General features: G+C 34.6%; 1 protein-coding gene across 9 annotated transcripts in view; it reads right to left on the bottom strand.

Annotated features, from left to right (window-relative positions):
• LOC148951469 (protein transport protein Sec61 subunit alpha-like) overlaps nt 1-26,530 on the bottom strand; it is a 100,317-nt gene that overhangs the window by 72,240 nt on the left and 1,547 nt on the right. For 3 of the 9 annotated variants that reach the window (XM_089090901.1, XM_089090895.1, XM_089090899.1), the window contains exons 2-4: nt 5,265-5,398; nt 3,921-4,131; nt 1,651-1,908 (exon numbers count right to left, since the gene is read on the bottom strand). In XM_089090901.1, coding sequence (XP_088947027.1) covers nt 1,651-1,908; nt 3,921-4,113 — 451 coding nt within the window. In that variant the 5' untranslated portion in view covers nt 4,114-4,131; nt 5,265-5,398. Of the gene's footprint in view, nt 1-1,650; nt 1,909-3,920; nt 4,132-5,264; nt 5,399-7,273; nt 7,418-19,321; nt 19,342-20,777; nt 20,919-23,722; nt 24,432-24,515; nt 24,535-26,530 lie in introns of those variants that run through there. The other 6 variants (XM_089090894.1, XM_089090902.1, XM_089090898.1 and 3 more) reach the window with 5 other exon arrangements.

The raw sequence follows: 26,530 nt of genomic DNA, 5'->3' as shown, positions 1-26,530 counted from the left end.
CTCAAAGCTGATAATGAAGCTGAAAGAACTGACAGAGCTATCTACTCTTCTGGTAATGAAGACTTTCAGAAGGATGACGAAAGAAACTATCACAGACAATTCAGAGAATCGTGAACGCGATGAAAATAGTGTGAAGGTTCTTTAATGTGTGGCTGATAGGCGAAAAGAACTAACCATGCTAAAAGACTACCCAAGAGTAATGCAAGTCCAGGAAATTTAACTGCATCCGCAGAGCGACTGTTTTCGGCTGGTGGAGGAATTTTTATCCTAAAACAGAACTTGCTTGAGATGCTATGTTTAAAAAGCTACTACTCTTGAAGAAAGAAAGCAAGAAATCCAATTGAATTGTTATGTGGCATTAAGTGATGCACGTTCGATATTGTTTTGACTATGTAGCATTCTGATCTTTTAAATGGATCAAATTCCCATTATCTATGAGTTCCTGTATCTCGTAATCGAAGTAGAAAATAGTTTCCATTGTTCTTGCAAGGGATCTTTTCGATAGAGTTCAGAGTCAGATATCTAAGGACAAGCTTTTTACTTCTGAAAACTAGCAAAACGCATAAACACAGTCTATATGGTGCAGCATTGCCGAAAGAGTTCTTTAAAAAAAGCCATTCTGGTAGTCAACTCTGTGAGGTAACTGCAAGTGGTATTCGTTCCTACCTCACTCGTTTGGTCTTTGTCAGTACATACCGGGAAACCAAGTAGACACTACAGTGGTGATTTATGGATTCTGAGAAAAACCTCGATTACTGAACTTCCTTACTGAAGCACTGTGGAAATACTTGAGTACTTAAGTACTTAATACTTAAGTAGAATCTTGGAGGGATACTTGATACTTATAATTTACTGAAGTACTTGGTATTTGTTTTTAAGTAAAAAATTAAAAGTACTTGGCACAATACTACAATAACTAATACTTAGTTACAAGTTGCCGCTTGACAAACCAAAACATAACTAAGTTTCTGAGCTGTCTTTTAATTTTTTAAGAAGCAGAATGCAATTACATATAAACTACATACTCAATTACTTCTATTTGCTTATATTTTATTTTCTCAAAAAGATACTGGAAAGCGATGCTAAATATTGTACCGAAATTTTTTTGCCACTTTTTTTTATGTTGGTTCTTTTTTATATTTCCTTTGTCATTCCGGCCTTTTTTGTCCAAAAAATTAATATCTCTATGGATGAATAATGTCAATAAAACAACAGAATGCATACGAAGTAAAAAGTAAAAAAAAAAGTAGTAGAAGAGTTTACATAAAAATAACAGGATGTTAAAGCAGCAAGACTCCTTTTTTATTAAAAAAAAAGAATAAAGCAAAACAGCAGTTTTTGTAAGAGGAGGCAACTGTTTTTTATTTATAGACTAGAAGAGCCTTACAAAAGTATTTTTTAACTTACCATTAAGGAGAAATTCACATTTCCCGTTCGTTTCTATTTGCTCAGAGATGGCAAAACACAAACAGCCCTATAATTCAATTGCATATACAAAGGAGTACAAAAGTGAAATTGTACCTATTCCAAGAATTGTTAATTTATTAACAGCATACAAATAAGACTGAAAGGTTATTCAATGTAGAATTATAATGTTAAAAGTAGCGATTAATTAAAATAGAAATTAGAAAAAGATGTTAATTTACTTACCAGTGTTGACTGTAGTGGAACTGAATGCTTTCCAGATAATTGTTTCACAGATATTTGTTGCAATGAAAAGAGAAATTCCTGATCCTAGTCCGTAGCCTTTTTGAAGCAATTCGTCCAAAAGAAGTACAATCAAACCAGCAATGAACAATTGTATGGCAATCAAAAGACCAACTCCTAAGCCAATATCACTTGGATCACCATACATGCCAGTCATCACATATACAATTGCTTGGCCGACAGTAATAATCATGCCAAATACTGAAAAGAGTGTGAAACATGCAAGTTTCTATTTGAATTAGAATCAAGCATTTTGCAGTAGGCATTAAGACATGGCTAATTGTAGAAAAAGCCAAGACAGATAATCCAAGTAATTGAGAGGCAAATCTGGGATAAGCCTTTTTTAGGATTGTATAAAAATGAAGTCATTTCATTTGTTGATAGATAAGTCACTACACAGAGTAAGCAGGAATCCTTAAAGACTGACTCAAAGGAGTCCATAGACTAAAAATTTTTGGAGAAACACATTAAACATATATGCAATTTTGACAACTAAATATTATATTTATAAAACTAGTTTCATGACGAGATTTATATCTAAGCTTTCATACCGTAAGTGCAATAAAACCATGATTTGTAAACGAGTATGCCAATACAGGCCCTTTTAGCCAAAAGTTACACAAATTATGAGCAAGCATTTGATTCAGCCAATAAAAGAGCTTTAGCTGAAGATCCTTTCCTTGTATGGTATACCAGATAAACACATTTAAGGGGTTAGTGCCATGTACACAAACAACATTGCTGCGGTTACAGCAAGATATAAGAGTTAAACAGGTACAAAATCGTACAAACTTGTACAAAATCAAGAGTTAAACAGGGCATTGTTCTATCCCTATTTATACGGATCATTTCAATGGACTTTGTCCTAAGGAACGCATAAAGCAAAGGTTATGGGAGAGCATTGAATTAAATGGAAAGGCAAAATTTCCCATAAACTTAGATTATGGTAATGATTTAAGTATCCTAGATGAAAATGTTAGTAAAGTTAATGATTTTTTTTTGGGGGGGGGGGTCTCGAGATTTCAGGGTGAAATAATAGGTTTAAATATTAATGTTAAAAAGACTCAAGTCGCTTAGACTAGGAATAAATGAAGGCGATGTTGAGATGAATTTCTGGAGGTTTTGAGAGGTCATGGGGCAAGAATAGGTTTTAAAATTAATTTTTATGAAAAATTGAAGGTAAAGAGGTCATGTTGGGTGCCGAAGAGATGTTAAAAGTAAAATAGCCAAGACCCAGGGTATTTTTTCAGAGTTGAAAAAGCTTTGAAGGATATGAAGATATATCTCCAAACCAAGATTAGAATATTGACAGCTACAATGATGACAGAGGTCAGATGTGATTCTAACACGTTCAGAAGACGGTTCTGGAGCATCAGAAGATGGAGGAGGATTTGTTAGATGGTTTTTAGAGAAATTGTCTATAGAATGTTTGGGTACCCATTTGACTGACAGTATTTCAAACAGTAAGCTGTACCTTAAAATTTAGTTCTATCCCACTTCCTAGGGCTATAACGAGAGAAATATTGAGATGGCTAGGGCAAATTTTGAAGATTAGGGCTGACAGATTGTCAAAGGTCTTCCTATTTGGCCATCCATCTAGGGCCAAACAAAAGGCAGGTTGCCCCTCGAGGTCGTAAGAAAGGATTTAAAGGAACTAAAATTTCTTGGGAGGTGAAAAAAGGGAAACTTTAAACAGATTGGAATAGAGGACGAGCATGCGCAGCTGTATTGGCCTCAGGTAACTAGATGTTGCAGTAAGTTATTAGAAGTAGTGGCTTTTATGGACCAAGTTCATCAACAAAATATGATTTAAAAAAATTTCAGCAATCCTGTCTCAAGAAACCTCCACTTACAATATGTTTCCTTTGTTTACATACTTACATCCAGAAAAGAAAACAAGAAATAGTTAGAACATTTTCAAACTTTTGTTGTGGTGGCTCAGCCCCCCTCCCCCTAAATAGCCCAGGGTGTAGTTACTTTTCGCCCAGGTTCCCTAATGTTGGCATCCTTGTGACCAGGTACATAGTTATAATAGAGGTATGGTACAAAAAAGAATATTTATGGTAAGTGTGTTCAAATACAAAACACTATATGTCAATAAACTGGGAATCAAGAAGATCAAGACAAAATACATTGCTTTAGGAATCTATAAGAAAGGGATCATCTACAGATTTGACCTCCTCTCCTATACAATGACAAATAAAATGCCTTACGTTTCTGTGCTCCATTGAAGAGTTGTCTATCTCTCGGGGTATCTCCAACTTCGATCATTTTGGCTCCAGCTAGCAATTGCATAATTAGTCCAGAGGTCACAATTGGTGAAATTCCAAGTTCCATCAAAGTTCCTCTGTTTGATGCTAGGATAACTCGAATCCAGTAGAAAGGATCTGCTGAATCTGAAGACATGATACCAAAAAGTGGTATCTAAAAAGAAAAGAATACTGAGCTGATTATAAATATATTAAAATTTACACATAAAGTTAATACTTACACAAGTAAAGGGGTGGAAAGGAGGAAAAAATCTCCCAAAGGTTGATCCAAAGCCTATTGCCTTAAAACACACTACCTTCTAAAATTTTGGCCCCTGTCCAACAGAAAAAAAAAAAACTCAACCATGGGTATGACCTTCGTATTTTGAAGACTGACAAGATAGAGGACAATCAACCCCCCACCCCCACAACATAGACAAAAAAAAAAAAAAAAAAAAAAAAAAAATCCACGATTTTTTTTTATAATTTGATTTAAAAGTTTTTTAGGCCAATTTCTCTGTCTCATCCCTAAAGATTTAACATTGAAAGACTGTGCGCCTAAGGATATGATGAACAGCATTGTCAAAAAAAGAAAATGAGCAGACCTTAAACAGAATTTTTATAACATAGTTTTACATTTTATGTTCGTCTGGTTGAGGAATATACTTGCCTGCATTCCTCTTGGATAAATATCCTTTGAATACTTGAGATAAAACATAAGCCTTTACCTATAAATTTGATATAGCAGTATCTATGGTAATTTTTACTTAGCTGATGAAATATGTTAATGTATAGTAAAATCTAATGCAAATGGATAACGAGAATACCATAGATAGGGGGCAATGAGGGTGTGCTCCCTCTCTTCCCTCTAGACTTTAGCCTGCATTTATCTATGGTTACAAACCAAGACAAAAACTGCCAAGTTTTCTATGATACATTAAAAAGACATATTAATTGAAAACATTTAGGCCTAAATGATTGGTAAAAAATAAATAAAAAATATTGCCCTGATTTGCTACAGTGGCAATCAAAGAACAGCTAAGTCCCAATCTGAAATAATGTCCCATATGAATACTTTGAGGCAATTAACAACTATAAGGCTTGAGTCATAGTTCATCATATTGGAATTAATGTAATCAGGTTTCATGATCAATTTATTGGTAAGTAGATATACCAGCACAAGAAAGTGGGGGTTTTCCATAAATATTGGTCAAAACGACACCCTCTCCTACCCTGCCCTTCAAGGGCCAGACTTGTGTACATCCATGAATTACAAAAGTAAACTATATTTAGAGTTTTTCTGCTTACCTGGCAGCAAATCAAGAATATGAAAAGGGTAATCGCTGTCCATAAAACTTTTTCCTTGAACTGAACCCTTCTCTCAGGTTTGGTGATTTCAGGTAGTATACTGCAGAAGGGTTTAATAACTTCCAAAAACTTGACTGAAAAAAAAGAAGTATTTATTCCACAAAAACTGAAATGTTGAGCAACAGCTAATCATCATGCAACAAGGCATCCAAGCAAAATGAAAAAAAAAACTATATGCACACAGGGCTTCCAAGAGGAGGAGGAGGAGATAAAATAAGGGTCTGTGTTGAAACATGGTAGGATTTTTTCCATTATTATTTTTAGCCTCACAAATTCATGTCTCTCTCCTTATGGGACCAGATATAGCCATAGACTAAATACACAACTTTGACAAATTTGCTGTTTTTATTCAAATTGGCAAATATTTTGCATGACCCCTTAAATCAAAACACCAAGCAATTGCGGATGCTGGGTCTTCAATCATGTTTTTGTTTTGTACAAGGTTCCAAATGTTTATGACAGAGTATCAGAAGAAGTTGCTTTTAAACTTCGTTTTTGCTCTTCTTTGAAATGAGTTCATTGGATAGACTTTTGTTCTGGCAGTATTATCCTAATATTAGGAATATTCTCCAGAATTAAGTAGCTTACAGGCCATGAAAAATACCTCTAATTTTTTCTGAGGGTGGGAAGCTTGAGCCTTTCAAAATGTAATTGGTAATCAATGTTAATCATGTTTTTAATGGTCATCTTTGCATAGACTATAATGCTGGCTGAACTTCTTTGTTGAATAGGGTGGCAACGCACATGCCAAACACCATTTGAAAGAATATTAAGGCTTCAATTTTTTTTTGTCATAATAGCAAGCAGGCAGGTACTGAGGGTCTATTTAATTACACCTAGCACTTGCATGGCTTTTCCCACAGTTGCTTGAGCATGGTGACCAAAATTGAGCTCTTAATTTATGAAGACATCAAGATCCTTCTCAGCATTTGCTGCAGGAAAGGCATGCCATGATCCATCTGCGGAGTCATGTGGAACTGCAACACCTGGTACTTTTTGCCAAAGTGCATTATTTTGCACTTCTGAATATATATCAGCAGATACCACAATTCTACCCAAATAATGTGCTGACAAGGTCAGAGTAAAGCAATGAATCAATAGAGAGGGCTATAAAATTTAAGTCATCAACATAGAGACTCATCTTGCTCTGGACAACTCTTGGGGCATCATTTACATAAATACTAGTGTTGGTCCCACTACTGTTCCCTGAGGGTCTCTACTTTGAACATTGTTGACATTCAACATGAAGATCTTAGCATTCTCCTCGTAAATTTTAACTTGTTTGTGTTCTTATTGACAAGAACTAATGAATCTGCACTACAAACAACAAATTTATACATGCAGCCTTCAGGTTTAGATGAAGGCGGTGATGACGGACCTTGTCAATGGCTTTAGCTAGGCCAAGAAGAACCAGGTTGACAGGAATCCCCTAGTTGAACAGATCAGTTATATAGCATAAAGAGCAGGGCGATGAGGAGGAGACAGCCCATTTCATATACGGAATAATTTCTGTTTTAAGTTTTAATGTTGCTCCTTACTTTCAGTTAAAAAAAACTTGTTTTTTTTAATTTAATTTCTGAATGTTTTGAATTAATGCAGGTTTTGAAGATTGCTCACCATATATGAATAACTAAAACGAAATTTCATCAGTCCATTTGCCTTAATATAAAAAAAATTGAGCCAGTAAAATAGTAGTGTTTTGCACCACAATACATGATGCCCCTGGTCATCTAGGTTCACTTTTAAGTCTAGTGATTTCTGGAACAACTTAGCAAGAGGGGCAGCTAAATCACAGCAAGTCTCTTTTAACAGCTTTGGGCATATTCTATCAGAACCTACTGATTTATTTGTTGCAAGTCTTTTTTTTTTTTTTTTTTTTTTTTTTTTTTTGAATCTGGTTATGAAAGTCTAGCTGTTGATGAGAAATAAGTACAAAAACTAATTAATACCAACAGAATCTGCAAAGTCTCATACATAGGCTAGAGTTCAATCTGGATTGATTAGGAGGAATTGAATGTAATATAACTCATAGGATCCACTCCTAGACGGCTGCCAGCTGCCAGTAACTTTGATGTCCTCTGCCACACCATTAATACTATAAACATTACAGTTTTTGCCAAAAAAATTACAGTTTAAGCTTGTTTGGCTGCCTGGGGCGTGGGCATCCAGACTGAATTTTGGAGGGGGGCTTATCTGGTCTAATCAGCACTTCCAGTGCTGCATAATTGAAATCTCAAGACAAAATATCAAGTAAAGAGCAATGTAGGCACACTATTTTTTTTAGACCAGGGCACTTCTTATAGAAAGAAATGCCATGGGAACATCAAAAGAGCTCATGGAGGGGTAACCAGATCCCCATCCCCCATGTCAATCACTTCCCCAAACACATCAAATTAAAATTTATAGATAGCCATTTTGTTCAGTGTAGTTTTAAAATCCGGATTATGACTTTGAGAATGAAAACCCCCCCCCCCACAACCCTCAGAGCAAGGGTTGTAAGTAATGCCCTGTGGGGATATAAGGTTTTTTAAAGAAAGGGTGGTCGTAAAAACCTCAGAGGGGGCTCATTTGATTGGTAATCAGAAGCCCTACTGGCCTTTTAACAGTCAAAAGTGATTAGAGGTCACCCCTCCCCCATATAGCCCTCAGGTCAAGGGTTGTAAGTTACACCCTTGGGACATATGGTTTTTATTGAAATGGTGGTTGTATCAACTGCAAAGAGGGCTCATTAGATTGGTATCAGAAGTTATAGTGCTCTTTTTAAGAGTCAAAGTGATCAGAAGGCAAATAGCCCCCCCCCCCAAACATACACACACACGTCGTATTTTCCAACAAAGCATCTGATAGAAATTTTAAGATGGCCATTTGCTGTCGTAGAAACTTCAAAAAGGGCTCAGTCAGTAGGTAATTGAAAGGGCTAGTGCCTTCTTTAATAGTCAAAAGTGATTGGAGGGCACCCCCCCCCCCCCCCCCGCCCATCATTTCCCCAAACACTTCCACTCAAAATTTTGAGATAGTTTTTTTGTTTGACGTAGTTTAAAAGTCCGAAAATTATGTCTTTGAGGATGAGAACCCCCTCACAGTCCTCAGGGCAGGGGTTGTAAGGCATGCCCCGACGTCATTTAAAGTTTTTATGGAAACGGTAGTCATATAAACTCCGGAGGGGGCTCATTGGATTGGATATAGGAAGTTGAAGAGCCATTTTTAAGAGTCAAATTTATCAGAGGGCAGCTATATCCTCCCCCCCATCATATTTTCCCCCAATGCATCCGATAGAATTTTAAGATAACCATTTGTTCAAAAATAGTCCAAAGATCTCATAACATGGCCTTTGGGGTTGACAGAACCCCCCAAAGTATGGGGATAAGGGTTTCAAGTTATGCCCTGGGGGGTGTAAGGTTTTGTATGAAGAGGTGGTCTTGTGAACTTATGAGGCAGCTCATTTGATTGGAAATGCATACTTCTAGTTCCATTTTAAGAGTCAAGCGTGATGGAGAGAAAATAGTCCCCCCTCTGCCTGATATCCTCTTTTCCCCAAACACATTCAATCGAATTGTGAGACAGCCATTTTGTAGCCAATAGTCCAAAGAGAATATAACAATGTCTTCAGTAATAAATATAAGAAATATTTAGGCGAATGTTGAATTAAATCAAAACAAAATATGAGCATGTGAACTTCCAAAAAGCTGACAAACCAATATCTCAAGAACAATTTATATCAAGGAGGCACACTTATGCCTCTATAAAGAGGCGACCCACCACAATGTTAAGCGATTTCCGGTCCTATCGGTCGCAGAGAGACAGCGGTCATCGCATTTTGTAGCCCAAGCTCAAACTAAGAAACGTGCAAAATTTCACCCCCCTCCGACTGTATCTTCATGGGTAAAAGTGGGCCGGAAGTTTCGACCCTCCGACCACAGCCCCCCTTCAACGTTGTCCGATTGGGTTGAAATTTAGAGGTTAAGCTTTCCTAGGGCCCGGGAGCTTATCCTGGAAATTTCAGCTCAATCCGATCACTCCTTCCCTGTTTTTCAAAAACCAAATATAGCCACTGAAAGTTCAAAAAAAATATTTTCTGAGCCACGCCTACAGGCCACAGTTGGCAACTGATCCGGGTGAATGAGGACTCATTCGAAGCAGAATTCGACCTGTTAGGGCCTTTTGATATTTTCAGACCGAAAAAATTATTCCCCGAATTTACATTTACGAAAAACCTCGTTTCCCTATAAGAACCCACTATAAGCGGGTTCTTATCGTTTTCCTATAAGAGCCCGCGAAAACGCGGGCTCGTTTTCCTATAAGAGCCCGCAAGCTGTCAAATCAGCTAACAGTTAGTCAAGAAGTAATAAACTGTACAAAAACGTGCAGAAATTATTTGAAAAAAAGATTACGTTTTCTAAAGAGTTAAAGAGGCTGAGCTACAAGGTCGAACCTTAAAACGTACAGGGATTAGGAGGCACAGTTGGGGGCTGCCGCCCCCAAACCCCCCGCTTTTGCAACCTTTAAATAAAAAAAGTGTTTTAAACAGAAAGTAAGGAGCGACATTAAATCTTTAAACGAACAGAAATTATTCCGTATATGAAAGGGGCTGTGCCCTCCTCAACGCCTCGCTCTTTACGCTAAAGTGTTTATTGTTTAAAAAAAAGAGTTGTGAGAAAGTCAAACTTTAGCGTAAAGAGCGAGGCGTTGAGGAGGGTACAGCCCCTTTCATATACGGAATAATTTCTGTTCGTTTTAAGATTTGATGTCGCTCCTAACTTTCAGTTTAAAACACTTTTTTTTATTTAAAGGCTGCGAAGGCGGGGGGTTTGGGGGGCCGCAGCCCCCCAACTGTGCCTCCTAATCCCTGTACGTTTTAAGGTTTGACCTTGTAACTCAGCCTCTTTAACTCTTTAGAAAACGTAGTTTTTTTTCAAATAATTACTACTTTAGATCTTTATGAGTAAGTTGTGGGGGATTCTTAACTAGCCAGAAGGCACTATATGTATACTTTTAGTACTACGACTCCAGTTACTGTAACTAATGACGCTTTGAGTATTAAGGAGTGTTTAGGGGGAGTTCCAATTAAACAAAAATACAGTATACATGCAGGTTCTCAAAAGGCATAGAAGCAATATCATAGGCAACATCACTCTATAATAGCTAGAAATATCCTTGAAACATTTAAACAGGCTAATTCGATTCAAAATTAAAAGTTCTAGGGTCCTTTCTAAGAGTAAAAAGAGATTGGAGGACAATCAACCCGTCTTTAGAGCCAATTTATTTCCCAAACACATCTAGTCAAAATTTTGAGACAACTATTTTGTTCAGCGTAGTAAAACAGTCCAGCAACTATGTCTTTAGGGACATTGGGCATGTCAAACTCCCACACTATGGATTCTTATAAAAAAAAAAAAAATAATTTTTTGTTAATGAAAATGACTTTTTCAATAAAAAAATACCAGAAATTCAACTAAAAAACTTTTTCCACAAAACAAGCTTTTCAAAGAAAAGTAAAGAGCTCCATTAAGCCAAAAATGGGCAGAAATGAAGTCAAGTAATCATCCAAGTGTAAAACGACCACAGATCACTATCAATAAATAGCCAAGTCAAACACAAAACGAGCAAAAATAAACATTAGTAGGGCTGATAACCCCCATGCCTTCTCAAGACCAGAACATAATTTTTTCTTTAATGAAAAAAACATATTGTTAGATGTTTTCACTTTTTTTTTTCTAAATTTTTTTTTTAACAATTTTTACTTTAAGGGATAAATATCAGAATAGGTAAATTAAACTAACAATCCAGAGTCATTTTTTTTTTCAGTAAAGCCTAAGTTATGTTATGGTATTGAGAAGGCCTGGGGGCTGTCAGCCCTAGTAATGTTAATTTTTGCTCGTTTTGAGTTTGACTCGGCTATTTATTATACTTTCTGTTTGTTTTGAGTTTCACTTAACTGTTGATAGTGATTTGTAGTAGTTTTACACTTGGAAGACTTTATTTCTGCCCATTTTTGGCTTAATAGAGCTCTTTACTTTTCTTTGAAAGCTTATTCTGTGGAGTTTTTTAAATTAATACAAATATATATGACACCGTCATTCAGCAAGGAGGGGGGGGCTGCCCCCCTTATGGGCACCCATGGCCTGGGGTTCTTGTCCCCTCTAGCCCCTCATAGATCCAGCCCTGGACATACACACAGGATTTTGTTCCCAGGGAGAGGATTCACAGCTTTGAAAAAAAGTTACCATGTAGTCCTGAGTTACATGGTAAGGATAAAAAGTTAGAAAGACAAATTGGAATGGTCAAGATTTGGGGGAGGGTGGGCTGAAAAGCTTGGTTTATATTTAAAAGATTAGTCCAAGGCCGCGTTAAAACGAGAAAAGATATGTTATCAAGGATGTATCCAGAATTTTTGTTTGGGGGGGGGGACAAAAAACTTATCAATAATTTGTTTATATGCATTTTTGTTACATTTTTATGAGCTGGACAATTTTTAGAAGGGGGGAGCAAACGTGTACAAACAAAATCATACTTCTGTTCCTAGTCATGTGCATTCAAGTGTTCTGTCAAGAATTGGTTCCAATGTAGCTTGGATATTCTAAAAGTCTGCTCTGGACCTATTTAGAGCTGTTGGTTGTAAAACTTTTAGGGACTGGCCTCTCATGGTTTGAAGTTTTCCAGGCTGAATATACTTTTGAAAGCTGAATTTTTCCAGTTTATTTATTATATATTATATGCTTTATATATTTGTATTTGGTCCCTTTGCCTGTATCTATACTTTGGGGAGGGTAGGTGGTGTTTTAGCAGCTGATCCTTGTGGCTCATCTCTTTCAAATCCCAGAAGAAGTTTTGCAGCATGCCAATGGATGTTTTCTATTTGCTAATGGATCGGCTGTGTACTGGGCTCTCTATATAATGTTACCAGCATTCAACAGTAGGCCTCACAAGTCCTTTGAAGAGCTTCAGAAATATCAGGTTGTTAATGTGTTTAAAACTCCATCAGATTAGTCCTACTTATTGTGATGCTTTTGTAGTAATTCAATTATTTGTGTTCATGGAACTTTAATTCAGAGCAAATGATAATTCCAAAATTTCTTTCAGATCCCACTTGAGTTAAGGGTATCCATAGACCTATAGTATCCTTTATTGTTAATTGTGGAGTAGGTGTCTCTTGTGTTTCCTATACAGGTTACCCTAGACTTGCTTGAAATTCAGACATAGGCTCTGTAGATTAGTAGTTAGCCTGTCATTATCACCTTGATCAAGAATGGTGTCTGTTGGGGATATTATTTTTCTATATAGTTTGGTATAATCTCCTTAGGTCTTTATTGTGCTTTCAATACCCTTATTGATTTAATTAATCTAACAGTTCATGGTAACAAACTGTAAGTAAGGAGCAATTCAGCAATATAGTAATTGAAACTCTAAAAAAGAAACTTTGATAACAGTCAACACATCAAAAGAATTTGCTTTTTATGCTGATTCCGAACATGTAAAATTTGTTAAGCTTAAAGGACCCTTTCATAAGTTACAAGGCTAAGAAAATTTGCCTGATTTTTGAAAAGCACAGAACCACCCATAAAAGTCAAACAGTTTAATGAAAATCACATCATCATATTCAGCTTATAAGAGAAACATATTGCAGAGGTTTTAAGCTCCTATTTACAAAAAAACGTGAAATTTTGTATTTTGTCAGAAGAAAATCATGGACGTGTATTTATTTGTTTTTCTCAGGGGCGACCCCATTTATTTTATTCAATAAAGGAGAAAGTTTGTTGCATTGTCCTAGAAGATTGGGTGAGGGTTCATTCAAATGGAAATCTAGTGCCTTTTCTAAAGTAGCTAAAACGATTGGTGGGCAACCAGTCCTCCTATGTCCCCTTTTCTCCAAACATCTGATCAAATTCTGAGATAGCAATTTGGTTTAGAATATTTGAAAGCTCCAATAACTATCCCTGAGGATGAAATGGCCCCTTAACAGTCCCTGAAAAAAGAGCTATAAGTTAGGTAGCTTGCCCATTAAATATATATATATATATATATATATATATATATATATATATATATATATATATATATATATATATATATATATATATATATATATATATATATATATATATATATATATATATATATATATATATATATATATATATATATATATATATATATATATATATATATATATATATATATATATATATATATATATATATATATATATATATATATATATATATATACACACACACACACACACACACATATATATATATATATATATATATATATATATATATATATATATATATATATATATATATATATATATATATATATATATATATATATATATATATATATATATATATATATATATATATACATATATATATATATATATATATATATATATATATATATATATATATATATATATATATATATATATATATATATATATATATATATATATATATATATATATATATATATATATATATATATATATATATATATATATATATATATATATATATATGCATATGCATGTATATAGTATTTGTTATTGGTGAAACATATAGACATTCTTTAGGAGTAGGGGGGGGGAGAGGAGCAATTTTAATGGGAAAATTTTCTATACTGAGAAAATTTTCAGGTGGGGACTTTCCCAAAGAGGGGGGAGGGGGATTTCCTGGCATGATGTAATAAAGGGCAAAAATTTAATATCAATAAAAGAAATTTCACCTGAAAGTAAGGAACAACATTGCAACTTAAAACAAAGAGAAATTATTCTGTACATGAGAGTGGCCCCTTCTTCAATCCCTTGCTCTTTACACTAGTTTAGCCTTTTATTTAAGAACAGCTCCTGAAACAAAAGGACTATTGAGTTTGAACAAGGAGTATTTAAAAGAACTTTAAAACTTTAGCATAAAGAGCAAGGAGAGGGCAGCTCCCTTCACATATGGAATGATTTCAGTTTGTTTTAAGTTTTAATGTTACTCCTTAGTTCCAGTTGACTTATTTTTTAAAATTTAATAAAAGGAAGAGGATGGGTTCCTCTTCCTTTTATATTGATGGGTTCAGATAAAATATCTCTAACAGACTTTATATCATGGTTTGTTATACCCAACCCTACTGGATTCTATCTTTCCAAATCTTGAACTTTCTGTTCTTGATATTTACAAGCTGCTTCAGTTTGTGATCTAAGTATGGCAGTGTCTGTGTTACAGACTCTTCTTTCTGTGCAGATTTCTGCACTCCAGGTCAAGATTTATCTCATTCATAGGTTCTGTGCTGTCTGAAGTACAAATTGACTTGCTGGACTATTCCTCTGAATTTTAACTTTGTTTAACCAATTTAGTTCTTTCCTATAATGGTACTGTCTAAGCTTCAGACTTAAGTTAGCTAAAAAGATGGCATGGTTACTTTTTCCAAAGTGGTGCAATGATTTTGATATTGTTCTTAGTTTCAGGACTATAAGTTATGATTTGGCCAAAGTTATTTTCACTCTTAATTTGTATGTATCTATTTGGCTTCATCATTAAGTTGCACTAAATAATGATCATTGACGACAGAGATAAAAGTGACTTGCTGGTTTTTTTCTTGTTCAATTTGATTTATGGGAAGTCAAAAGTTACCAAGGATGTAAATAGGGTAGCTGGTTTTTACTATGTTAGTGATGATTGAATTTGGAAGGACTAAAGATTTTATTATTTGCCCTGGTGATGGTCAGATTTGTTGATAATCAACATTATCAAACAGTTCATGGCAATGAACTGAAGTAAGAAGCAATGTGGGTCAACAGTAACTAGAGGGCTATTTTAGAGACCAGAATTCTTGGAGGGCAAGGAGCCTGCCCACAACCTGATTCCCCCATGTTGTCTGATCAAAATTTTGATATAGCCATTTTGTTCAGCATTGTTGAAAGGTCCAATAACTAAGTCTTTGGGGATTACATGACCCCCCCACAGCCCCTGGAAAAGAAGCTATATGTTACAAAACTTGCCCATATTTTTCACATATAGAATTTGTTAAAGGGATGTATAGTTCATAGCAAAGTCATAGAGCATTCAACTACAGATTAAGCAGTTATTGGTTTAAATTTGATAGTCCCAATAATTTTTCATTTGCAATTGTAATGACATAATGGCAATCTAGTTTGCTTGGTACTAGTTTTGTTTTTTTTTTTGCTGATTTTTCACAAACTTACCCTTTTTCTAAGACTTTTTAAATTGAAAAATCCTTTTTTTTCTAGTATCTTTAATAGAAAAAAAACTGATTCCACCCCCCCTAAATCTTGAAAAAATATATTTTACCCCCTTGGTAATTTCAGGTGAATTGACACTACTGAAGGAGTGCTGGGTTTCCTACCTCTCATGCAGGAAAAATAAAATTAATGTGTTTCAAACAGTAAGTAAGGAGCAATACAGCTAAATAGTAACCAAAACTCTAAATAACCAGACTTTTGATAACAATAGATACAACAAAGCAATTGAATTTTTATGCTGATTCAAAACATAAAAAATGTAACACATCAAAAGTTACAGGCCTGAGTTACAAGTTACAGCCTAAAGGCCTGCTTGTTTTCTCCCAACAGTGATTATACCTAACAAGTCATCCTAGAAGATCATGAGAGATAAGAAATATTTGATCAGAAATAAAAAGCTCTAGTTCCCTTTTTAAGTGACTGAAAAGTTTTCCCCTGATGTCGTTAGATCAAAATTTAGAGATAGCTAACTGATTCAGCATAGTTGAAAGGTCTGATAACTATGCCTTTGGGGATGACATGACTCCCCATACTCCCTGAAGAAAGGGCTGTGAGCACCAAGTTATGCAATTTGCAATTGCTCACACATAGTATTTGTGTATACTATGTGAAAAATCAGTGTGTGATACATGTTGTTATTAGGAAATATATAGAATTATTTTTTTGGAGGGGGAATTTCCTATGGGGAGGAAAGTTCTAGGGGGAATTTTCTAGGAGAGGCATTACATCAGGAGGAGGGAATTGCCTACCATTATTTGAAAAACTTATAAGAAATTAAATAAGAAAAACAAGTTTTTTCAGCTGAGACTAGGAGCAGCATTTAAACTTAAAACAAACAGAAATTATTCCATATGAAAGGGGGTACCCTCTCCTCAATACCCTGCTCTTTAAGCTAAAGTTTGACTATGTTAAAACTCTGAAAAACAACTCCTGAAACACAAGGGCTGTTTAATTAGAATAAGTGAGATTTAAAAAAAAGTTAAGCTACTTTAGCATAAAGAGTGGGATATTGAGGAGGGGACAGTCCCTTTCAAGAATAATTTCTGTTTGTTTTAAGTTTATATGTTGCTCTTTACTTTCAGTTGAAAAACCTTTTTTTTTTTAATTAATCCTGTACATAAGCTGTGCAGTCTCTTCCTCCATCCATTAGGTTTGTAGCTGCTATTTTGTATCCTGCTATAACAGACTTCACTTCCACTAGAATTTTGTTTTTTATCTTGGCTTTATTTCTGTGATGCATACTATGCAGGATGTTTTTTTTTAATCAGATTATTATTTTTCCTTCCCTTATAATACACAGGTAGTTTTTGTACACAATCACTGCTAATACTACTACCACCAATAAATCACTGCAGCACTAAGTCACCTGAGGCCAACACAGCTAAATATGCTCCTCCTCCATCCCAATCTATTCAAAGCCTCCCTCTTTACACCCTCCCAAGGAAATCCATTCACATTAAATCTTTCCTTATCATATCCTCCCACCTTGTTTAGGGGAGGCATACTTTTGGTTTGGCCCAAGACAATTTGCTAACAAGGATGATCTTTGGCAATTTGTCATCTTTCATCCATATAATGTGTTATAGCCATCTTATCTTTTGCTCATTACAGCTCTAGAATGCAGAATAGAACCACAATTTTTGTAAAGCTTCCTGTTTGAGATACAATCAGTCAGCTGAATACCCAAAACACCCCTTAGGTAATTTCTCTGGAAAATCTGGCAAATCACCCTCTATTTTTTGAGTGCCTATGCTTCTGAACCATACTTAACCAATGTTAATGGTCACTGTCAATCACACAGGAAGATAAATTTGCAGACAAAGAAGGTAACCAGCTTATATAGGAGCTATAACATATGACTGAATTGGTATAACAGAGAAATAAAATAGGGCTATTTTTTTGCTCATCAATGTGCTAAGATCTTACATCTTTTGTCAGAAAACACTTAAAGGGAAGTCTTTGAACTAAGATCTTACACCTTTCATCATTTTTATGCAAATGTCTTTCATCATTCTGCTCTGATCAGTGGTCTAAGAACAATGATGAGTATAACATTAAAATTCTTTCACCGTTGTTGTATTTGGCAGAAAAATGGCATTCTTTGCACTTTGCTAACATCAGTGAGCTGTAAGATCATAGAACAAAGATGAGTTAAAAAACAATGATCTATGCAGAAAGATGCAAGATCTTAGTTCTACAACATCTAGAGTCCATACTCAATTCTTCTTGACATGTATTGTCACCAATTGGAACAAATTATCTAATGAAACTGTTACTGCTGAATCTGTTGATGTATTTAAATGAAGGCTAGATGCTGAGTGGTCCTTTAAAGAGTGTAAATTTAATTGGGATGCTATCAAAGATGGAGCAGCACCTGGTCACCAGTGATTCTTGCATACAACGTTACTCCTAGCTGCAATTTAAGGTAAGGTAAAAAATGGCCCTATTATTATAAAATGGCTATATAAGTGAGCATCAGGAAGGGGGAAGATGTAATAGCAAGTAATCTTAGATTGATTAGTATATTTGGATAGAGCATAAAAAAGAGTCAAGTACTATGTTTGCCCTATCAATGTTTCAGTTATAGAATCTTTCAAAAAAGGCATCAAATGGCATGTTTGCTTTATTTGTAAGTCAATAGGCCTGTTCTTTTACTCATCTATGTGCTAAGATCTTACATCTTTTGACAAAGAACAATTAAAAGTAAAATCTTAGCACTAAAATCTTACATCTTATAGCATTCTTTTGCAAACGTCTTTCATCATTCTGCTCTGATCAGCAGTCTAAGAACAATGATGAGCAAGTCATCAAAGTTCTCTCATCATTGTTCTATATGGCAGAAAGATGGCATCTTTCACGCTTTTTGTTAACATCAGTGAGCTGAAAGATCTTAGAGCAAAGATTAGTTGAAAGAATGGAAATCCTTGCAGAAAGATGTAAGATCTTAGTGCAAAAGAAAAAGACTAATAATATGAACAATGAAAAATTTACAATATTTTGGAGCCACCATGCTTCAGAACCATACTTGACTAAAAAATGGCCCTATTATTATAAAATGGCTATATAAGTGAGCATCAGGAAGGGGGAAGATGTAATAGCAAGTAATCTTAGATTGATTAGTATATTTGGATAGAGCACATGGGTGCCCATATGGGGGGGGGGGCCCTTGCTGAATGATACTGCCTTATTTTTATATTTTTGTTCTGAGATTTCTATTATATAGCATTAAAATTGCCAATTAGATGAGGTTTGCCCCCCTGGAATTCAGCTTATGGGTGCCCATGATAGAGCATAAAAAAGAACCAAGTACTATGTTCACCCTATCAATGTTTCAGTTATAGAATCTTTCAAAAAAGGCATCAAATGGTATGTTTACTTTATTTGTAAGTCAATAGGCCTGTTCTTTTACTCATCTATGTGCTAAGATCTTACATCTTTTGACAAAGAACACTTAAAAGTGAAATCTTAGCACTAAGATCTTATATCTTATGGCATTCTTTTGCAAATGTCTTTCACCATTCTGCTCTGATCAGCAGTCTGAGAACAATTATAAGCCTATCATCAAAGTTCTCTCATCATTGTTCTATATGGCAGAAAGATGGCATCTTTCACACTTTTTGTTAACATCAGTGAGCTGAAAGATCTTAGAACAAAGATGAGTTGAAAGAATGGAAATCCTTGCAGAAAGATGTAAGATCTTAGAGCAAAAGAAAAGGCCTAATAATATGAACAATGAAAAATTTACCATATTTTGGAGCCACCATGCTTCAGAACCATACTTGATTACTGTTAATCACATAGGGACATACATTACACATTAAGAAGACTAAGTTTAACAGACCTATAGGAGCCATAACATATGATGGTGATGGTCTAGAGTAGGGGCTATGGAGAAGGAAGCAAGTTAAGAAAACAATTTATACAACATGAGATGTAGAATAATTGGGTAACTATTTACCAAATCATATAATTGAGTTACAACTAAAGTGAATAGGCCTAGGCTATACCACTTGATGCCTTTTTTTATGCTCTTTACAAATATAATTATTATTTTTGTCAGAAATGAATTTTAGCCCCCACCCCTATATATACCAAGTCAGGGTATATATTTGCACATTAGAGGGGTGGGGGTAATTTTATTTCTGATGTAAATGAGAGGTAAGTTTAAACTTTCCCCCATCCCCTCCCTAATGTGTAAATATACACCCTGAATTGGTATATATAGGGGTGGGGACTAAAATTCATTTCTGACAAAAATGATTAGGCCTATTATATTTGTAAAGAGCATAAAAAAGGCATCAAGTGGTATATTCACTTTAGTTATAGTTAACTCAATAATATGATTTGGTAAATATTTACCAATAATTGTAGCAGGCACATTTTTTATGCAACAAGCTAGGTTATTTGAGTTATATTATTGAGTTAGGACTAAAGTGAATACACCATATGATGCCTTTTTTTTATGCTGATTATGAATATAATAAGCATTTCTATCAGAAATGAATTTCAGCCCCCCCCTATATATGCCAATTCAGGGTTAAATTAAGTTAGGTATAGCCTATATAGGGGGGAGCTGAAATTCATTTCCAATAGAAATGCTTATTATATTTGTAATCAGGATAAAAAAAGGTATCAAATGGTGTATTCACTTTATTTGAAACTCAATAATATGATTTGATATAGCCTATATTGACCAAATTCTACTTTAGTTAGGCTACTTTTATGTATCTTGGAAAGGGGTGAGGTTTGGAAAATGAAACTTCCAGGGATGGGTCTACAGGCTAAAATATGTCCTGGGAAGATATTTTGAAGTACTTATTTCCTCTCCTTCTCCCTCTAGAGGATCCTGAAATTTGCCTAGGGTAAAAGACCTCTTTTTGGGAAAGACCACTTTTCTTTGGCATTCCAGAAAAATAGCAATGGGTTTTTGGACCACCCCTTTTTATTACAACATGAAGCAATGTGAGGGCAGTAACAAGAACCCTGCTTTCTTGATCAAATTTTCACCAATGATTTGTCAGCATAAAGGTAAAATTCTACTTTGGCTACTTTTTTTTATCTTGGAAAGGGGTCAGGTTAGGAAAATGAAACTCATTGACAAACCATCATTGGTCATGAACATTGGGTCCAATAAATTAAAATATTACAATTCTAGTATTTGGGCTATTGAAAAGGAAACATTTTTAGAAAACAACTCTTACTTCACAATATGCAGAATAATTGTTGCTTTATTAATGAAGTTTGCCTGGAACTCCACATACAATAGCCTACTTTAGGCTAGGCCTGTTTGTAACTCCGCCATTGTGCAAATAATGGTAAATTTGGGGCCGTTTTGATAAAATTCTAGGTCAATATATACCAAATCATATTATTAAGTTAGGACTAAAGTGAATACACCATACAATGGCTTTTTTTTATGCTGATTAAGAATATAATAAGCATTTCTATCAGAAATGAATTTCAGCCCTCCCCCTATATATGCCAATTCAGGGTTAGATTAAGTTAGGTATAGCCTATATAGGGGGGGGGGCTGAAATTCATTTCCGAAAGAAATGCTTAATATATTCGTAATTATCATAAAAAAAGGTATCAAATGGTGTATTCACTTTATTTGAAACTCAATAATATGATTTGGTGTAGCCTATATTGACCAAATTCTACTTTAGTTAGGCTACTTTTACCTATCTTGGAAAGGGGTGAGGTTAGGAAAATGAAACTTCCAGGGATGAGTCTACAGGCTAAAATATGTCCTAGGAAGGTATTTTGAAGTACTTATTTCCTCTCCTTCTCACTCTAGAGGATCCTGAAATTTGCCTAGGGTAAAAGACCTCTCTTTGGGAAAGACCACTTTTCTTTGACATTCTGGAAAAATAGGCCTAGCAATGGATTTTTGGACCACCTCTATTTTACCACAACAAGATGCAATGTGAGGGCAGTAACAAGAACCCTGCCTTCTTGGTCAAATTTTCACCAATGATTTGTCATCATAAATTGAAAATATGGTCTAAAATTCCACTTTAGTTACTTTTACCTGTCTGAAAAGGGTAAGGTTAGGAAAATGAAAGGTAAAATTCTACTTTGGCTACTTTTGTTTATCTTGGAAAGGGGTCAGGTTAGGAAAATGAAACTTTCAGGGATGAGTCTACAGGTTAGAGTATGTCCCTTTTAAACCTTTTTTTGTTGACCTTTAAAAATGTGTGTGTTTTTAAAGTGAAACCTTGAAAAATTGATCTTCTTCATAAATGAAGTACAACAAAATTGTTTTCAGCTTCGCAATTTTTATTAATTCCAATTTATAAGGTTTTAAAAATTGCAAATAAATTTCCTAAATTTTGAAAAAAAACATTAATCCGGATTAAAATTCTACTTAAATAACAGTAATTGCATTTTCAGAACTAAAGCTAGAGAATAAGAAACTGATAACTGAAAATTAAGGAAAAATGTTGTTTTCTCAAAACTTCAATAAGTATGGACCTTTCATGTTGGGAATTTTCAGGACCCTCTTGAGGAAGAAAGAGTGGAGATAGGTACTCCAAAATACCTTCTCAGGACATACTTTAGCCTGTAGACCCATCCCTGAAAGTTTCATTTTCCTTACCTAACCCCTTTCCAAGATAGCCAAAAGTAGCTAAAGTAGAATTTTACAAAATTAAACTTTCAGGGATTGGTCTACAGGTTAAAATATGGGTAAAGTTCTACCAAATCATATTATTGAGTTAGGACTAAAGTGAATATACCATTTAATACCATTTTTTATGCTTATTACGAATATATTAAACATTTCTATCGGAAATGAATTTCAGCCCCCTTATATATGCCAATTCAGGGTTAGGTTAGGTATATATGGGGGGGGGGGGGCTGAAATTCATTTCTGATAGAAATGAATATTATATTCGTTATCAGCATAAAAAAAGGCATCAAATAGTGTATTCACTTTATATCTAACTCAATAATATGATTTGGTAGAACTTTACCAAAATATGTCCTGGGAAGGTATTTTGAAGTACTTATCTCTACTCAGAAGATATTTTGAAGTACCCTCTACAGGGAGAATAAGCAGAGGTAGGTACTTCAAAATACCTTCCCAGGACATACTTTAGACTGTTAACCCATCCCTTAAAGTTTCATTTTCCTAACCTAACCTCTTTCCAAGATAGTCAAAAGTTGCTTAAGTAGAATTTTAACCCTTTTTCTTTGGATTTATTTCTGAAAATGAAATTCCTGGTATTTGAGTAGCCTAGAATTTTAAGCCATATCAATGTTTTTTTTTCATGATTTAGGAAATGTATTTGCACATCTTTAAAACATTACAAATTAGATGAAGCATAGTTGTGAAGCTGGAAAACATTTTGTTTTACTTCATTTAAGCAGAAGATCTATTTTGCAACATTCCACTTTTATAACACACAAATTGCTGCAATTTTGAATTTCATGCTGGTACAAAGAACACAGACCCTTATGGATAAATTTGACATATATGACTAATCCATATTATTGGTCTGATGCTTTAACATAATGTTCCTTTGATGATCATCTTTTGTCTTCTTTGTTGGCATATATCTTGAATCTAAAAAATATTTTTCTTGCAAATAAAGGCTCAAATGAACTATATTTTCAAGTTTTCTTTTGCATCTTTGTGGCATAATTTTGAAGTACATGACTAATATCTATTATTAGTCAGATATTTCAACACAAAGTTCCTTTCATGCTCTTTGTTTCACCTTAATCCATTTGAGAGCTTTAAGGTCCTCTGGACCTTTAGTGCTCTTGAGTCAACAACTCCCAATTGAACCTCCACTGCTTCTTCTCCCACTCATTGTCAAGAAGTTCCTCTTATGCTCTTCCTTGGTCTTCATTGTTATTGTATATGAAAAACAGAAAAAATAAAGCATTTTTCATGTAAATAAGGACTCAAATGAACTGTATTATCAAATATACTTACCTGACATTGATCCTTATTCATCTTTGTGGATAAATTTTGAAGTATATGGCTTATATGTGCTATTAGTCAGATACTTCAACACAAAGTTTCTTTGATGGTCCTCCTTTGTCTTGATTGTTGGTATATATGGCAAATTTTGAAAAAAATAAAAACAAATTCTTGAAAATATAGGTTCAAATGAACTGTAATATCAAATATACTCACCTCAAATCGATCCTTTTCATCTTTGTGCATACATTTTGAAGTATATGACTAAAATGTATAATTAGTCAGATACTTAAACACAATGTTTCTTTGATGGTCATCCTTTGCCTTGATTGTTGATGTAAGGAAAGGCTTAAATGAACTGTATTATTCTGTAATAAGTTGTGTTATGTATTAACACATTTATATAACTGTATTATGTTGTGGGGGAGTTTCCTCCTCAAAAACATATTTTCTATCTGGAAATCAACTATGCTGAACAAAATGGCCATCTCAAAATTTTGATTGGATGTGTTTGGGAGAATGATGGGCATAGGAGGGGATGCTATTTGCCCTCCAATCACTTTTGACTATTAAAAAGGGCACTAGAACTCTTGATTTCCAATCAAATGAGCCCCTTTTGAAGTTTCTTCAATGACCCCTTCCATATGAAGTACCCTTCTCTAAAGGAAAAAAAATAATAAATGATACATTGTGCCAACATTCTTGTATGCCCTTGGCATAACTTAAAACCCCGTGCCCCAAGGGTTGTGGGGGAGTGTCCTCCTCAAAAACATATTTTATATTCAGAAATCAACTACGCTGAACAAAATGGCTATCTCAAAACTTTTATTGGATGTGTTTGGGGGAATAATTGGTGTGGGGGGGCTAGTTACCCTCCAATCACTTTTGACTATTAAAAAGGGCACAAGCCACTCCAATTTCCAATCAAATAAGGCCTTTTCGAAGTTTCTACGACAACTCCTTTGATACAATGTGCCTGGGTATGGAGAAAAAAAAACATTGTGCCCACATCATTCTTTACTTAGGCAGTCCTATTGCACTGTCTATGATAGGAAGAAACTGAAGACGACGGTGACGGCAACGTTATTCTGTTCCAAAGACACAATCGCAATGAAATATCCTATGTTGCCACATTTGCCAGCAAGTTATTGTCTATTCCTGCAACTAGTGTGACCTCAGAAAGACTATTTTTGGTGGTAGGCCTGATACTGACTTAGAAAAGAAACGGCCTCAGTCCACACAGAGTGGACAAGTTGATTTTCATTCACAATAACTATAGCCACATCCCACAGTTCTAATATACTTCTGGTGTTTGCCTGAAGGAGTTCTTTTTTGATGCACAAATATTCAAAGATAAATGATGAACTTTGTGATGCAGTATTTGAAGTTTTGTATGCAGTAATTTTTGAAGAATAAAAATAATACTAATTTCGATTATTAATTCTGTTAGAAAAACATAGCTCTTAGATATTTCAACTATTTGGCAAGGATTCTGAAATACCACAGCCATTTCGTTTTTACCAGGTTTCTACTTCTCTTGATGAATAATGAAGAAGACCAGCATCCAGCCAGCAACTTGCAAAGTTTCTACCTCATGAATAGGTAGAATATCTTGTAAACAAAAATTGGATTTGAGGAAGACTAAAATCTATTCTATAAATTATATACAACAGCTTTCTATAGAAACCTTATACTCCCCCAGGGGTATAACTTACAACCCTTGCACTGAGGGCTCTGAGGGGATTATCATCCTAAAAGACCTAATTTCCAGAACTTTCAACTACATTGAACAAAAAAGATATTTCAAAATTTTGATTGGATGTGTTTTGGAAAATGTGGGCATGAGAGTCACTATTCAATCACTTTCAACTATTAAAAAAGGCACTAGCCCTTTCAATTTCCAATTGAATGAGCCCTTTTGAAGTTTCTATGACAATGCTTTCAATAAAAACTTTATGTGCCTCATGGGCATAACTTACAACCCTTGCACTAAGGGCTCTGAGGGGGTTATCATCCTAAAAGACCTAATTTCCGGAACTTTTAACTACGTTGAACAAAATGGATATCCTAAAATTTGCATTTTGTCAAAAAGTATTAGCAGATGTTTTCCCTTCTTCTGTTTGTGGTAATTTCTGTTTGTTCTAAGGTTGAGTTGGCTATTGATTTTAATCTCTGTTTGCATTGCACCTTGTTTGTTTATTGATGGTGATTTCTGCCCATTTCAAGCTTGCTTTGTTATTTGACTTTGTTTCTGCTCGTCTTTGCTTTAATGCAGTTATTTACTTTTCTTTGAAAAATTTCTGTCATGGAAAAAAAATTTTTAAAAGGGAATTTTGAAAGCAGCATATAACTCCCATCTGAAATCAAAAGAAATGTTTTTTGTTTGGCCTTGAACCATAGTGTGCAATCTGTGAATTAAAGTGTAGTTTCATAGAGTATGCCAAATCCCTCTATGCAGTGACCTTCTATTTGCAGCACAAAGCAACCCTTTATTGTGCATAGCTGTCAAATTTTTACTTTAGGACTGACTCTGCAAATATGCTACTATATAATAGATGCGATTATACGGTAGATGGATATCCTCGTTGTTTTTCAGTATCAAGATTGTAAGAAAAGAAAGTTTTTTCCTAATCTTCTGTCATTACATAAAATATATTTTTTCAGTTAGGCCTTATAGCTTTATTTGACTTTTTGTTTGTCAAATTAAGGGCTCACTAAGTATGGAGTTTCACTTGAGGAGTTTTTCACTTGTCAAATTGATTAACTCATAAACAACAAACAGAAAAAGTTAAACAGAACGTCCTTTGTAACTTGTCTTCTATTCTGAGATCACTTTCTAAATCAAGAAATCTCAGTAAGGAAGAGGAATCTAAGCTACTTAAATTCTGGAGTGATTGTCTTAAAGAATTTATCCAGTTTTAGAAAACACAAGTTTTCTCCATTGTGATTGGCAGTGGCTGCCAGAAATCTTTGTAAAATCTCTTAAAAATTAACTTTGAGAAATCGCAGCTTAAAGTTACTGAC

The sequence above is a fragment of the Artemia sp. Qi Xiang Cuo genome, chromosome 6, assembly GCF_049724085.1.
Source record: "Artemia sp. Qi Xiang Cuo chromosome 6, ASM4972408v1, whole genome shotgun sequence".
Classification (NCBI taxonomy): Eukaryota; Metazoa; Arthropoda; class Branchiopoda; order Anostraca; family Artemiidae; genus Artemia; species Artemia sp. Qi Xiang Cuo.
Note: the sequence above shows the minus strand (reverse complement) of the source record. Positions and strands in the feature narration are given on the sequence as shown.